Here is a 16740-nt window from a genome sequence, read left to right on the forward strand (position 1 = left end):
ATTAGGTCAGAGATATATGGGTATGTGCACATGTAACACCCCAGGTAACCGGTTGTTACAGTGATGTTGCCTTCCACTGGGGTCCTGGGTTCTAATCCCACCCAGGACAACATCTGCAAAGAGTTTGTATGTTCTCTCCGTGTTTGCGTGGGTTTCCTCCGGGCACTCCGGTTTCCTCCCACATTCCAAAGACATACTGATAGGGAATTTAGATTGTGAGCCCCATCGGGGACAGTCATGATAATGTGTGCAAAAACTGTAAAGCGCTGCGGAATATGTTAGCGCTATATAAAAATAAAGATTATTATTATTATTCCTTTCGGGGAGGGCGATATCATGCTTAGAGGCAAGGAGGATTCTCTTTATCAGGTAAGCATTAAGCATGTACACACAACACATTCTGAATCCAGGCCAGAAGGGAGAGCTCAGGACCCGGATTCAGGGGAGCTTCCCTTAGCTTTAAGTATTCTGGTCTGGAGGAGGAGTTAGGTTAGTTGGAGTGAGACACTGAGGAAAAAGGACGTCTGGAAAAGAGTGCAGACTACGGAGTCGTGCAGCCAGGACTGAGCTGCAGCTTCAGGAAAGGACTAGAACCCGAGGGGTTGTTGTATGCAGTGGAGCAAATGAGGAAAGAAGCACAGGAGTGGAAAAGCGCTCAGAGGGGAACTGTGACCGGGCACCCTCAGAGCCGAAGCGCACAGACCAGCATCACGAGCCCGAGGCTTTAGCGGGACTCTAGGACACTTAGCAGAACTGTATGTTATTTGCCCACACTACGCCTGGAGGTGAAGCAGCACTTGAAGAGCCTGAGTCATGATAGAGACCCTGTAAAATGGCTCAAGCTGCCCATCATATGGGTACCTGTTCTAGGACAGGAGTAAGAGGACTTTGCCGGCAGCAGGGACCTCACATATTAGCGCATTAGGAAGGCTTACGGACCTCAAGAGGGATCACCTTTGCTTCCAAGCCAGCCAGACTACATCACCACCCGTGCCTGATATCCTGGACTGAGGACTGCTCCTACCAGTAAACCAGGTAAAGACTTAACAACTCTGTGTCCTCCACTTATTTTCCGGCATACACCATCTTTGCCATATACTTTGGGAGCCCTGGGGACCCCACTTCACCTGTGGGAAGCGTCACCATCTTGCTGCAACATCGCCCCAGAGGACCCCTTTAAGCAGCGTCGGTCCCACTGACCGAGAACCACAGGTGGCATCACGAATAAACTTTATTACCAAATTCACTTTAAATACTTACCCCCCTTTTATGTGAGCGCCCACGGCCACGGACTAGGTCGCAGCCACCGTGACATCCCCTTTAAGAGCGACCGGACCCGGTACCTGAGTATCCCCATTGCCCTGGTGGGTGACTCACACATGTTGCAGATTTGGCTTCGGAGCCGCAGCGGATTTCCATGCGTTGTACAGTACCATGTAAACCTCTGGAAAACCAAATCCGCAGTGCACATGCTGCGGAAAATTCTGCAGTTTATTTTCTGCAGCATGTCAATTATTTGTGCGTATTCCGCAGCGTTTTACACCTATTCCTTAATCCGCAAGTGTAAAAATGCAGGGGAAATCTGCACAAAATCTGCTGAAAATCCGCGGTGAATCCGCAGGTAAAACGCAGTAAAATCCGCAATGGAATCCGCAACATGTGCACATAGCCTATGGAGGAGACAGGTTATGGATGGCTTTGTAGGTCAGTATTAGTAATTTGAACTGGCTGCGCTGAGGGAATGAAAGCCAGTGAAGAGATTTGCAGCGGGGAGAATCAGTGGAGTAGCGAGGAGAGAGGTGGATTATTCGGGTAAATGACAGACTGGAGAGGTGCAAGACTTTTAGCAGGGAGGCCACAGAGAAGGATGTTGCAGTAGTCTAGGCAGGAGATGATTAGGGCATGCACAAGCATTTTAGTAGATTGAGGGTTGAGGAAAGAACGGATTCTGGAGATATTTTTGAGCTTGATGAAAAGGCTTCCCGAAAGGACAGTAGGAATTAGTCTAATTTCTAGTGGAAATTGCAATATTACAAATGTATTTAAAAAAATACTTGTAACTCAAATATTAATTTACACAATTGGTCATTCTCTGATTAAGGTGTATACAACCTCTCTGTATAACACCATGTACACCACCATACCTTTCCTATTTTTTTTTTTATTTTTTCTCTCTCAGACTAAAAGTGCGATGCATGTGATCTTAAGTGACCTCCACCGAGATGACTCCTTCAATATCATCACCTTCTCAGATGTGGTAAAAGTTTGGAAACCCGACACATCCATCCAGGCGACACATCAGAACATCAAGAGCGCCAAGGAGTACGTGAATAAGATTGAAGCCGACGGATGTAAGTAAGAGTACGTCACCAATCTGAGGAGACGTTCAGGTTAAGTCTTAAGAAAAGGTCATTAGTAAAAAAAAAAATGTCTGGAAAATGAATACTGGAGGATATTGGAGTATTTATTCTGTGAGTGAGGAACGCAAACACCATGCGTTCCTGGAAATCTCAGCTTTCATGTTTGCAGAGTAAGGGCCAAGTAGCTTCACTGGTAAACTCGCCTTTATGGAGGAACTCTCCAGTGTAGGTGGAAGAAGTAGTAAAAGTTTACTTACTTCTACCCAGTAGTCCTACGCCAGCTGCAGGGAGTTGTCACTTAGTAATGTACTTTAAAAGCAGACAAAGAATGCTGGCCTAAGTCCCAGAAAACCAAGCCGGAAAAGTGTCCATTCTCTTTTCCAATATTTCCAAAATGAGCTGGACCTCCAGCGATCAGCTGAATCTACCAGAAACCAAGTGATTAATTCCAGTGCAGCACCACCACAGGATAAATGGAGTATTGCATGGTGCTCATATAATCCACTAATATGCTGGGTCCTCCAGAGACTCTTTAAAGTCACTTCCTATAAAGTGATGGAGTGCCAAATTAGGTGTTTCCTTCTATTAAATGGGTATTCCCATTTCATACATTCATGGCCCATGCACATGCATATCCTGTCTCAAGATAGGAGAAACTGGCATCTATCTAGAGATGGGGCCCTGTTGCGTGCTGCATTGTTGCTCTCTCCAGAACTCTCATTAAAATTAATAAGAAGAGTCATGCATACATAGCCACCTCTCCATTTCTAGATGGCATGTGATGGGGCTCCTTTCTTATGGTAGTAGGTTTCGGGGAAGAATGTCGATAGCGTTACATGCATGGCCACCTCTATATTCCTTTACTACGAGTGACTGGACCTTATTTTTAATAATTGTGGGTCCCAGTGAAGAATGAGGAGAGCCATGGATTTATGGTCATCTCTCCATTTCTGGACGACGTGTGACTGGGCCTCGTTCTTGAGATAGCTATAGGTCCCAGCGGAGTGAAATGAGAACACATTACATGGCCACCTCTAAATTCGCGTGGGAGTGTGACTGTGCCTCATTCTTGAGATAGATGTGTGTCCTTGCGGAGAATGAAGAAAGCCGCACATATATGGCCACCTCCCCTCAGTCGTGGCTGAGAGTATTTGTTTATACGCGCCCTGGTCTCCCACCGCATGAATACAGTGTCCCTTTGTCAGCATACCTGTCTCTCTATTCTCCAAGCCATCGAGGCCGCCTCTGGTTTGTTGCAGGCTCACTCCTGACGATTGCACACAAATAGAGACAGAATCCAGTTCCAACTTTAAACGATTAACTTTACTGGCTTCCTTCCTCAGCACATCCAAATCAATTACAGCATCGACCTAGGGTCCCATACAGCTAATATCCTTCACTTTCCCTGTACTCTCCCACATGTCCTTCAGCATGTTCCCGGGTCGTGACATCTTGTCCAGGATCACAGAATCCTCCCTATCCAGCTTCACTACTTTTAGGAGTTCCTTTGTCCATTTCGCACCAGACATAAGGTGTTGTGAATTCTGTGGCCAAGCTCCCTCCTGTGGTCGTGAGTGGTACTGCGGCTGGTTCTGTCTATAAGCTTCCTTTGGTGGATGAGAGTGGTACTGCGGCTTCTGAGTTTCCTTCCTCAGGTGATGAGGTTAAGTCGTTAGGTGCTGCTCTATTTAACTCCACCTGGTGCTTTGATCCTGGCCTCCAGTCAATGTTCTAGTATTGGTCTTGCTTCCTCCTGGATCGTTCCTGTGGCCTCTCTATCCTGCATAAGCTAAGTTCTGCTTGTGTTATTTTTGTTTGCTATATTTTCTGTCCAGCTTGCTATATTGTTTTTTTCTTGCTTGCTGGAAGCTCTGAGACGCAGAGGGAGCACCTCCGTACCGTTAGTCGGTGCGGAGGGTCTTTTTGCCCCTCTGCGTGGTTGTTTGTAGGTTTTTGTGTTGACCGCAAAGCTATCTTTCCTATCCTCGGTCTATTCAGTAAGTCGGGCCTCACTTTGCTAAATCTATTTCATCTCTGTGTTTGTATTTCATCTTTACTCACAGTCATTATATGTGGGGGGCTGCCTTTTCCTTTGGGGAATTTCTCTGAGGCAAGGTAGGCTTATTTTTCTATCTTCAGGGCTAGTTAGTTTCTCAGGCTGTGCCGAGTTGCATAGGGAGCGTTAGGCGCAATCCACGGCTACCTCTAGTGTGGTGTGTTAGGATTAGGGATTGCGGTCAGCAGAGTTTCCACGTCTCAGAGCTTGTCCTATGTTTTTGGTAAATGTCAGGTCACCTTGTGTGCTCTGAACTTCAAGGTCCATTGTGGTTCTGAATTACCTGTTCACAACAGTACCGGAGGCCCGAAGTACTAATGCTTCTCAATAGAGGGAAAAGAGAAGTTCTGAGACCATTTTTTTTTCTTTGCACTGTGTTCTGTCTTTCTTTTCCCCTTTACATCAGGGTGGTTCAGAACACAGGTGTGGACATGGATATTCAGGGTCTGTCCTCTTTGATGGATAATCTCACTATAAGAGTACAGAACATTCAAGATTTAGTGGATCAGAATCCTATGTTAGAACCTAAAATTCCTATTCCTGAGTTATTTTCTGGAGATAGAGCTAAGTTTTTGAATTTTAAAAATAATTGTAAACTGTTTCTGGCTTTGAAATCCCGCTCCTCTGGTGACCCAGTTCAACAAGGTAAAATCATTATTTCTTTATTACGTGGCGACCCTCAAGACTGGGCATTTTCCCTTGCGCCAGGAGATCCTGCATTATGTAATATTGATGCATTTTTTCTGGCGCTCGGATTGCCGTACGACGAACCTAATTCAGTGGATCAGGCAGAGAAAAATTTGCTGGCTCTGTGTCAGGGTCAGGATGAGATAGAGATTTATTGTCAGAAGTTTAGAAAGTGGTCCGTGCTCACTCAATGGAATGAATGTGTGCTGGCAGCTATTTTCAGAAAGGGTCTCTCTGAAGCCCTTAAGGATGTCATGGTGGGATTTCCTATGCCTGCTGGTCTGAATAAGTCTATGTCTTTCGCCATTCAGATCGGTCGACGCTTGCGCGAGCGTAAATCTGTGCACCATTTGGCGGTATTATCTGAGCATAAACCTGAGCCTATGCAGTGCGATAGGACTTTGACCAGAGCTGAAAGGCAAGAACACAGACGTCAGAATGGGCTGTGTTTCTACTGTGGTGATTCCACTCATGCTATCTCCGATTATCCTAAGCGCACTAAGCGGTTCGCTAGGTCTGCCACCATTGGTACGGTACAGTCGAAATTTCTTTTGTCCGTTACTTTGATCTGCTCTTTGTCTTCCTATTCTGTCATGGCATTTGTGGATTCAGGCGCTGCCCTGAATTTGATGGACTTGGAGTATGCTAGGCGCTGTGGGTTTGTCTTGGAGCCCTTGCAGTGTCCTATTCCATTGAGAGGAATTGATGCTACGCCTTTGGCCAAGAATAAGCCTCAGTATTGGACCCAGCTGACCATGTGCATGGCTCCTGCGCACCAGGAGGATATTCGCTTTCTGGTGTTGCATAATCTGCATGATGTGGTCGTGTTGGGGTTGCCATGGCTACAAGTCCATAACCCAGTATTAGATTGGAAATCAATGTCTGTGTCCAGCTGGGGTTGTCAGGGGGTACATGGTGATGTTCCATTTCTGTCTATCTCATCATCCACCCCTTCTGAGGTCCCAGAGTTCTTGTCTGATTACCGGGATGTATTCGATGAGCCCAAGTCCAATGCCCTACCTCCGCATAGGGATTGTGATTGTGCTATCGATTTGATTCCTGGTAGTAAGTTTCCAAAGGGTCGACTGTTTAATTTATCTGTACCTGAGCACGCCGCTATGCGGAGTTACGTGAAGGAGTCTTTGGAGAAGGGTCATATTCGCCCGTCATCGTCGCCATTGGGAGCGGGTTTCTTTTTTGTGGCCAAGAAGGATGGTTCACTGAGACCTTGAATTGATTACCGCCTTCTAAATAAAATTACGGTAAAATTTCAGTACCCCTTGCCGCTGCTGTCTGATTTGTTTGGTCGGATTAAGGGGGCTAGTTGGTTCACCAAGATAGATCTTCGTGGTGCCTATAATCTTGTGCCTATCAAATGGGGCGATGAATGGAAAACAGCATTTAATACGCCCGAAGGCCATTTTGAGTACCTGGTTATGCCATTCGGACTTTCTAATGCTCCATCAGTGTTTCAGTCCTTTATGCATGACATCTTCCGAGAGTACCTGGATAAATACCTGATTGTATACTTGGATGATATTTTGGTCTTCTCGGATGATTGGGAGTCTCATGTGAAGCAGGTCAGAATGGTGTTCCAGGTCCTGCGTGCTAATTCTTTGTTTGTGAAGGGGTCAAAGTGTCTCTTTGGTGTTCAGAAGATTTCATTTTTGGGGTTCATTTTTTCTCCTTCTACTATCGAGATGGACCCTGTTAAAGTTCAGGCCATTTATGATTGGACTCAGCCACCATCTCTGAAGAGTCTGCAGAAGTTCCTGGGCTTTGCTAATTTTTATCGTCGCTTCATCGCTAATTTTTCTAGCATTGCTAAACCGTTGACTGATTTGACCAAGAAGGGTGCTGATGTGGTCAATTGGTCTTCTGCTGCTGTGGAAGCTTTTCAGGAGTTGAAGCGTCGTTTTTCTTCTGCCCCTGTGTTGTGCCAACCAGATGTTTCGCTTCCGTTCCAGGTCGAGGTTGATGCTTCCGAAATTGGAGCAGGGGCTGTTTTGTCGCAGAGAAGTTCTGATTGCTCGGTGATGAAACCATGCGCCTTCTTTTCCAGGAAATTTTCGCCTGCTGAGCGAAATTATGATGTTGGCAATCGAGAGTTGCTAGCCATGAAGTGGGCATTCGAGGAGTGGCGTCATTGGCTTGAAGGAGCTAAGCATCGCGTGGTGGTCATGACTGATCACAAAAACTTGACTTATCTCGAGTCTGCCAAACGGTTGAATCCTAGACAGGCTCGTTGGTCGCTGTTTTTCTCCCGTTTTGACTTTGTGGTTTCGTACCTTCCGGGCTCTAAAAATGTGAAGGCGGATGCCCTGTCTAGGAGTTTTGTGCCCGATTCTCCGGGTTTGTCTGAGCCGGCGGGTATTCTCAAAGAGGGGGTAATTTTGTCTGCCATCTCCCCTGATTTGCGGCGGGTGCTGCAAAAATTTCAGGCTAATAGACCTGACCGTTGCCCAGCGGAGAAACTGTTTGTCCCTGATAGGTGGACGAATAAAGTTATCTCTGAGGTTCATTGTTCGGTGTTGGCTGGTCATCCTGGAATCTTTGGTACCAGAGATTTGGTGGCTAGATCCTTTTGGTGGCCGTCTCTGTCGCGGGATGTGCGTTCTTTTGTGCAGTCCTGTGGGATTTGTGCTCGGGCTAAGCCCTGCTGTTCTCGTGCCAGTGGGTTGCTTTTGCCCTTGCCGGTCCCGAAGAGGCCTTGGACACATATCTCTATGGATTTTATTTCGGATCTCCCCGTCTCTCAAAGAATGTCGGTCATTTGGGTGGTTTGTGATCGCTTCTCTAAGATGGTCCATTTGGTGCCCTTGTCTAAATTGCCTTCCTCCTCTGATTTGGTGCCATTGTTTTTTCAGCATGTGGTTCATTTACATGGCATTCCAGAGAACATCGTTTCTGACAGAGGTTCCCAGTTTGTTTCGAGGTTTTGGCGAGCCTTTTGTGCTAGGATGGGCATTGATTTGTCTTTTTCCTCGGCTTTCCATCCTCAGACAAATGGCCAGACTGAACGAACCAATCAGACCTTGGAAACATATCTGGGATGTTTTGTTTCTGCTGATCAGGATGATTGGGTGTCCTTTTTGCCTTTGGCTGAGTTCGCCCTTAATAATCGGGCCAGCTCGGCTACTTTGGTTTCGCCGTTTTTCTGCAATTCTGGGTTCCACCCTCGTTTCTCTTTAGGGCAGGTTGAGTCTTCGGACTGTCCTGGTGTGGATACTGTGGTGGATAGGTTGCAGCAGATTTGGACTCATGTAGTGGACAATTTGACTTTGTCCCAGGAGAAGGCTCAACGTTTCGCTAACCGCAGGCGCTGTGTGGGTCCCCGACTTCGTGTTGGGGATTTGGTTTGGTTGTCATCTCGTTATATTCCTATGAAGGTTTCCTCTCCTAAATTTAAGCCTCGTTTCATTGGTCCATATAGGATTTCTGAGGTTCTTAATCCTGTGTCTTTTCGTTTGACTCTTCCGGCTTCGTTTTCCATCCATAACGTGTTCCATAGGTCATTGTTGCGGAGATACGTGGCACCTGTGGTTCCATCTATTGATCCTCCTGCTCCGGTTTTGGTTGAAGGGGAATTGGAGTATATTGTGGAGAAGATTTTGGATTCTCGTGTTTCGAGACGGAAACTGCAGTATCTGGTTAAGTGGAAAGGTTATGGTCAGGAAGATAATTCCTGGGTCTTTGCCTCTGATGTCCATGCTGCCGATCTGGTTCGTGCCTTTCATGTGGCTCATCCTGGTCGGCCTGGGGGCTCTGGTGAGGGTTTGGTGACCCCTCCTCAAGGGGGGGTACTGTTGTGAATTCTGTGGCCAAGCTCCCTCCTGTGGTCGTGAGTGGTACTGCGGCTGGTTCTGTCTATAAGCTTCCTTTGGTGGATGAGAGTGGTACTGCGGCTTCTGAGTTTCCTTCCTCAGGTGATGAGGTTAAGTCGTTAGGTGCTGCTCTATTTAACTCCACCTGGTGCTTTGATCCTGGCCTCCAGTCAATGTTCTAGTATTGGTCTTGCTTCCTCCTGGATCGTTCCTGTGGCCTCTCTATCCTGCATAAGCTAAGTTCTGCTTGTGTTATTTTTGTTTGCTATATTTTCTGTCCAGCTTGCTATATTGGTTTTTTCTTGCTTGCTGGAAGCTCTGAGACGCAGAGGGAGCACCTCCGTACCGTTAGTCGGTGCGGAGGGTCTTTTTGCCCCTCTGCGTGGTTGTTTGTAGGTTTTTGTGTTGACCGCAAAGCTATCTTTCCTATCCTCAGTCTATTCAGTAAGTCGGGCCTCACTTTGCTAAATCTATTTCATCTCTGTGTTTGTATTTCATCTTTACTCACAGTCATTATATGTGGGGGGCTGCCTTTTCCTTTGGGGAATTTCTCTGAGGCAAGGTAGGCTCATTTTTCTATCTTCAGGGCTAGTTAGTTTCTCAGGCTGTGCCAAGTTGCATAGGGAGCGTTAGGCGCAATCCACGGCTACCTCTAGTGTGGTGTGTTAGGATTAGGGATTGCGGTCAGCAGAGTTTCCACGTCTCAGAGCTTGTCCTATGTTTTTGGTAAATGTCAGGTCACCTTGTGTGCTCTGAACTTCAAGGTCCATTGTGGTTCTGAATTACCTGTTCACAACAATAAGGGCATCTGCCCACAAAGTAAGTGGCCACATAATAGAGCCATCTGCGTTCCTGAGCTGCTGCAATTTCGGGCCTGCTGGCCATGGATGACTGGGCTTCTAGCATAAAATGTTGCTGTCATGATCCAGACCTGGTTTTGGGTCTTGTCTCTCCTTTCCCGGTCATGTCAGGGGTAAACTTTCTCTGCCTCGTTCCGGTGTCAGGTCTACTATTTCTCTGCACTGCATCCTACAGGCAGTGCCAGTTATATTTCCTGCCTATGGCATGTGTAGTTGGCTCTGGTGAGACCCTGATTTGCCCTGCTGCATGTAGCTGTCTTTGCCCGTTTCTGTTCATTCCTCTCTTCCCGCCCCGACTCTGTGTGTCCCTGTGTGTTTGGATTCCCCGATACTTGACTCTGCTTTGGCTCTGACCTGATTCTGTCTCTTCCTTCTGGTACTTCTGCTACAGACCGGTACTGACCTTTTGGCGCTCCTCTGACTCTGTGTTTGGGAGATTCCCCTTGGTACTATGCTACTCTCTGATATTGACCCGGCTTGTCTGACTATTCTGCTGCGACCTGGTGGTAGCCTCTCTGCAGTTCTGCTGGTCTGCTCTGAGCAGGATTTCAGCCCTCTCTCCACTCTACTGCCATCTAGTGGAGTTTGCATTTACCTGCAGTGCTGCAGTGTGACAGTTGCGGAGCTAACCGCCCTGTCCGGGCTCTAAGGCCCTACTGTCCTAATGCCGGATGCTCGCCGACTTTCCGTCAGTTAGCTCCTCCTATGTTAACTATTTACAGGGTTAAACTAGCTAATCCTAACGTGCCCCTCTTATGGACCGACTTAGGTACTACGCTTTCCCTAACGTTCTATATACATATAGCAGCATACAGGGCAACATGAACACATCAAGACATATAAGGTATACATGACAATATTTACAGACCAATAAAGTAGTCACTTAACCGAGACATGTTTGGGATACAGGGAAGTCTCTTTGACCCCCTACACATACATGGCCACTAGTGATGAGCAAATATACTCATTACTCGAGATTTCTCGAGCACGCTCGGGGGTCCTCCGAGTATTTTTTAGAGCTCAGAGATTTAGTTTTTCTTGCCACAGCTGAATGATTTACATCTGTTAGCCAGCATAAGTACATGTGGGCATTCCCTAGCAACCAGGCAACCCCCACATGTACTTATGCTGGCTAACAGATGTAAATCATTCAGCTGCGGCAAGAAAAACTAAATCTCCAAGCACTAAAAAATACTTGGAGGACCCTCGAGCATGCTTGAGAAATCTCGAGTAACGAGTATATTCGTTCATCAGTTAATGGCCACCAATAAATTCCTGGAAGGAGTGTGAAGGGGCCTCGTTTTCGAGATAATTATGTGGCCCAATTGTATCATAAATTCATGACATATTCTGTGCAAATACCAAATATGTAAAAAAGGGGACAATCCCTTTAATCCGGAAACCCTAATAAAGTATTAGAAAGAGGGGTCATCATTTGGAAAAGCATTGTATAGGCGTACTCCAGTTAAAATTGATTCACTATGTTTTGCCTAATGAGATGTTGGGATGTTGGTGGGTGCAGACCAGAACTTATTTTTGAGTCAGGCACTATAAGACAGTCAGACAGTATAACACAGTTTCTTTAACAGTCCCGTTAAATATATGGAATAGGCAGCATACTTGTTGTCAGTGATAGCATTACATAGCTTTTGTAATGACTTTCCTGGATAAGATAGTGGCAAATAAGATAATGATGAATTTGCAGAGACAAAATTATGGAAGCACTGACCAAAACTAATATTGTGTCTTCTCAGGGACTGATATTAATGCTGCAATCTTGGCCGCTGCTTCCATTTTCAACCAGACATTGCCTAAACTGGAGAGAGGTGGAAGAAAGCAAAAGATACCTCTCATCATCTTCCTGACGGATGGAGAGGCCACCTCTGGAGTTACTGCATCCACCCGAATACTTCAAAATGCTCAAAAGGCTCTCAAGGGAACCATCTCACTGTTTTGCCTGGCATTTGGTGAGGATGCGGACTACAGCCTAATGCGCAGACTGTCCCTGGAGAACCGCGGTATAGCGCGCCGCATTTATGAGTATTCTGATGCCACCCTGCAGCTCAAAGGGTTTTACGATGAGATTGCGAGTCCTCTCCTCTTTGATATCGAGTTAGCTTACATTGGAGAAACAGCTCAAAATGTAACTCAGACCCTTTTCCCCAACTATTTTGACGGCTCTGAGTTGGTCGTCACTGGGAAACTAAAATCTGGCTCCAAGAACCTTCAGGTTAGGATGACTGCCCATGACCAGAAAGAGAAGATCAGCTTGGAAAATGACATCACTTTGGAGGACAATGCCACACAATCCAGTTTTGGATGTTCAGGCAATGTGGATGAAATTCAGTGGTTTGTCCAAAGGCTTTGGGCCTATTTCACCATTCAGGACTTACTGCAGGCAAGGTTCAAGGCCAACGATACTATCGCTCGGAAGATACTCACTGAAAAAGCTACCAACTTGTCCCTTAAGTATAACTTTGTGACACCAGTCACTTCCCTGATCATTGTAAAGCCTGATGATCCATATGAGCCAAAAACAACTCCAGCAACCACTACTTCTACTACTTCAATGCCTAGTACTGCAACTCAGCTGACTGCAATGCCCTCCCGTACTACAGCGTCTCCTCCGAGTATTCCTCCAGTAAAAGCCAAGGCCACTACTGTCACCAGACTCACAAAGCAGGCCAATAAAACATCCAGAACACCGGCCAAACTAAGCACAACCAGGCCAACCACATCAAGCCAATCAACAATTTCTCAAGTTGCAGAAACCAGAGGTCAAGCAATTGTATCTACTGGAACAACCACAGCTGGTGTCTTAGGAAAGATAACAACTATGGCCTCTGCCTCTAGATCACTTCCAACTACTCAATCAAATTTCCACCACAATTCCCTTGTGTCCCCTAACACCACCCCAAAGCCTGTGCCCCCTAACACCACCCCAAAGCCTGTGTCTCCTAACACCACCCCAAAGCCTCTCTCTCCTAACACCACACCAATGCTTCTTTCCCCTCATGGCACACCAAAGCCTCTCTCCCCTAACACCACACCAAAGCCTCTCTCCCCTAACACCACACCAAAGCCTCTCTCCCCTAACACCACACAAAAGCCTCTCTCTCCTAACACCACCCCAAAGCCTCTCTCTCCTAACACCACCCCAAAGCCTCTCTCTCCTAACACCACACCAATGCTTCTCTCCCCTCATGGCACACCAAAGCCTCTCTCCCCTAACACCACACCAAAGCCTCTCTCCCCTAACATCACACCAAAGCCTCTCGCCCCTAACACCACACCAAAGCCTCTCTCCCCTAACATCACACCAATGACTCTGTCCCCTAACACCACATCAAAGCCTTTCTCCCCTAATACCACGACAAATCTTCTGTCCCCATCCACCACACCAAAGCTTCTGTCCCCAACCACCACACCACGTCCAGACAGTTCTACTCTAACCATGACGTCTGCATCTCCAAACATCTCAATGATTCCCAGCAGTGGACCCAACATCTCAACCACAGAAGTGGCCCCAGAATCAGTGACTGGTAATCTTTCTGACTCTTCGGTCAGTCCTGTTACGCAGGATCAATGGGATGGGGATGAGGAGGAAGAGGCGTTCCACACAATGTTTCCGACGTCTGTTCCCGTGAACCCCACTTCCCTGAGGCTGCTTCTTCTTCCTGATGACACTGAACTTCTGCCTGGAACTTTCTCATATTCATCATTTGTGGAATCCCTAAATCCTCCTCCGGTTTACAGCTTTTTTGAGGAAATTGCAGGTACTTTGTGTACAAGTGGAACATATGAATTTGTACACATGTTCTTATACAAAAGGAGGGTGTCAGCAGGGGAAGACATACCATATGTGTGACCAGTGCAGGAGCCTGTCAGGTCAGGGGGGTCCACTGCCACCTTCATAGTCTCTTCTGACTGTCTATTAGATTGCATGGAAGGGACTGAGTTCATGAATTTGATGCCTGATACACAAAGAGGTGCTCGATGAAATATTGAAGAGCAAAGGGCTCATATTCTGTTCTTATATAGGGGCTCACTTTGTCTTTGTGTCTACCTCAGGTTTTCAGGCCAAATATTATAAGGTATTATGAGAAAGAGTCAGACTAGCCCATTGGAGGATTCTCCGCTGAGCACAGGGGTACATGACAATGCAATCAATTGGGAGCATACACATGTTCTGTATAGATGGAGGAAGATTCACCAGAGTCATTTCCTCTGGTGGACCCAAGGAATTCTCTCACGATACTATCTTTTTTTAGGATAAAAAAATGCACCTTAAGCCCTATTTATTGGATAACTTGCTAATTACTGGAGGTCCTACCATTTGGAACGGTTAACGATCCCAAGAATGGCATCCCAGAACCCAATAAGAGGCGCATGCCCATCCTCTGCTTCATTCATTGTCAATGGGACAACTGGAAATAGCAGAGCCCTTCACTCAACTTTTTCCAGCAGTTCCATCTAATATATAATTGCCTAGAATACTACTTCCTGCAATTTGTGCCAACTTCCTGTCCGGAGCTAATGTCCGGAGCTAATGTCCGGAGCTAATGTCCGGAGCTAATGTCCGGAGATAAGTGACGTCAACAGTGTCCAGTGTCTGATTGGTTGCCGCCTGCTGCGAGCGACCAATCAGAAACGTGCCGTACTGTGACACACTCCGCCCGCCATTTTGGTGTGATTTTTGAATTTTTACCTCACAGCAAGTTTCTACTGCGTGGAGGCGGGCCCAGTGACGTTGCTCTTCAAGCTCCTGCCGAATTTCGTCAAAAAAAATGATAATACCATTTACCAAAACTATATATATTTAGTTGTGAAGTGGTTCAGTGACATTTTCACACCAATTTTGAACTTTTGTTTGGTGTTTTCTCCATATACTGCCTATTATTCACTGACTGTTATACTGAGAGACTGCCGTTTATTAACCTCTTCTTTGCCACATTGGGTATATTGCTCTATTATTTGCCACATAAGGACATTGTCCATTATTGCCCAGCAATTTCTCTGCAATATAAACTGCCTATTTATTAATATCTGCATTCCTGCAAAGAACTATTGCCTATTATTAACTGGGTATTTTCCTACTACCTGACATTGTTCTTAAGCAAAGAACCGTTGTTGTGGCATTTGCCACAACACGCAAAGTTGTCGTCTGATGTCTTTCATCCCTCCCCTCATAAGCATGTTCATGGATCCTGTGTAACTGTACCTTAAATAACAAGAATTGTCAAGAGCTGGTGAGTGCAGCCATTTTTTGTTCTTTCTTACTATTATTTATTTATTAATTGTATTATTTTTACATTTGAATAAATAAAGTATGTATGGATTCTAGACTCCCGATTCTTTAGAATCGGGCTGCCATCTAGTAGATAATAAATGGAGTAGAGAGGTCCATCATGTAAACCTCTGCTACATTCATGATGGAATACAGAGCAATGTTCTCAAGATTCCAAAGCCCCTTTCTTGGACCGTTGGGGTTCTCCAGCTATCAGCAATTTATCCCCTTACAATTTGATGGAAAATCCATGTAATAATTCATGTTAAATAGGAGCTGTCAGTGCTCAGGGCTTGTCTATTTTATTAAATACTTGTATTCTTCATGGATGATCATGTCTCATAACTCTGCATTGTGCAGTACCTGTGTTAGTCCTCCTGGGAATGTATGAATATACAGACAACTGGGTGTTAGTGGATTGCCAGACACAGGGCCACGGGTTCTCGGTACCGGGCCCCTCTGGTTCAGTTTTGAGGCTGTCACAGTGGCTAGACCCGGTCCACGACGCTGCTAAGGGGCGTCCAATGAAGGTGGTGGTACAGTCTGTCAGGGGTTCGTGACGCCACCTGTGGTGTTCGGTCAGGGTGACCGACGCTGCTGTGGGGTCCACTGGGGTGATGGAATGGCAGCTGGATGGGTTAACTTCCCACAGGTGAAGTGTGTCCCCAGGGCTTCCCAATAAGATGGATGGTGATGGTGTGAGGTGCAGGCAATAATGAGGACACAGGGTTGCAGTCTCTTTACCTCTTTACTGAAGACTTCAGGATCCTCAATCCAGAGCACGTTTAACAGGGCTATCAGAGACCGGCCGGTCCGATGGGCACATCCAGAGTTTCCTTCACAGATGGAAATTGTTGCCTACCACTAGCGCCTGTGTGTTGTAGTCCTACCCTGCTGAGCATTCGGAATAGTCCTCACAACTTCTGTTCTCGTTCGTTCGTTCTCTACAGCTCTCTCTCTCTCTCTTCAGTTCCAGATGTTACTAGTTTCTCGTCCCCCAGTATGTTTTGGCTAGGACGCACCCGTATGACGGGAAGGCTTGGAGGTCTTCCGGGACCCTAGAGACGCCCCTCTCCCAATGTTGCCCCCTATGTCTTAGGAAATTTAAGGTAGACAGCCAACCTATAATTAAGATGTTGCCTCTCTCTCTCGGCACGACTCTTACTGGCTCTCCTTTGTGCTTGATCTCGTTTACACTGTTCCACAATATCCTTCCCTTCGTGTCTCTCTCCTGGATACCGCCGCAGGGTGTGCAGGCGTGGTTCCGTTACGTTCTGTTCTGTTCGCTAGGCACCTGCCAGGTTCCCACGCCTGACAGGGACCCCCCTGTGCCTTCTCCCTGCAACACCCCCTGCCACGGGATGTTGCCTGGTTCCAACCCAGTCAGCTTCTGACTAACTTCCCCCCCAACCCATAGTTTTACCAGTGTGAGGAGTGGCCCAATAAATAAAGCCTTTTTCTCCCCCTAGTGGCCGGAGTGTGAAGTGTAATGTGTTCTGGTGATACCTTGTCAGGAGAACTCCTTAGTGCCATCAGACGTACCGCCACTCTCCTTAGTGGCAGAGTGCCATACTGCAACGACCAGGTCTCTGGGGCGCTGCATTAGCAATTAGGGGTGTGTTCCTGTACTCCTGACGCTGTCCCATCAGCGCTTACTGTTTTCGGA

At 46.6% G+C, this 16740-nt stretch overlaps 1 protein-coding gene across 1 annotated transcript in view; it reads left to right on the forward strand.

Moving 5' to 3' along the window:
- Window positions 1–16740, forward strand: part of ITIH6 (inter-alpha-trypsin inhibitor heavy chain family member 6) — an 84247-nt gene that overhangs the window by 48618 nt on the left and 18889 nt on the right. Inside the window, exons 8-9 of the mRNA XM_069748191.1 lie at window positions 2180–2351; window positions 11542–13563. Coding sequence (XP_069604292.1) covers window positions 2180–2351; window positions 11542–13563 — 2194 coding nt within the window. The remainder of the gene's footprint in view (window positions 1–2179; window positions 2352–11541; window positions 13564–16740) is intronic.

Source organism: Ranitomeya imitator, chromosome 2 (genome assembly GCF_032444005.1).
Source record: "Ranitomeya imitator isolate aRanImi1 chromosome 2, aRanImi1.pri, whole genome shotgun sequence".
In the NCBI taxonomy this organism is placed as follows: domain Eukaryota; kingdom Metazoa; phylum Chordata; class Amphibia; order Anura; family Dendrobatidae; genus Ranitomeya; species Ranitomeya imitator.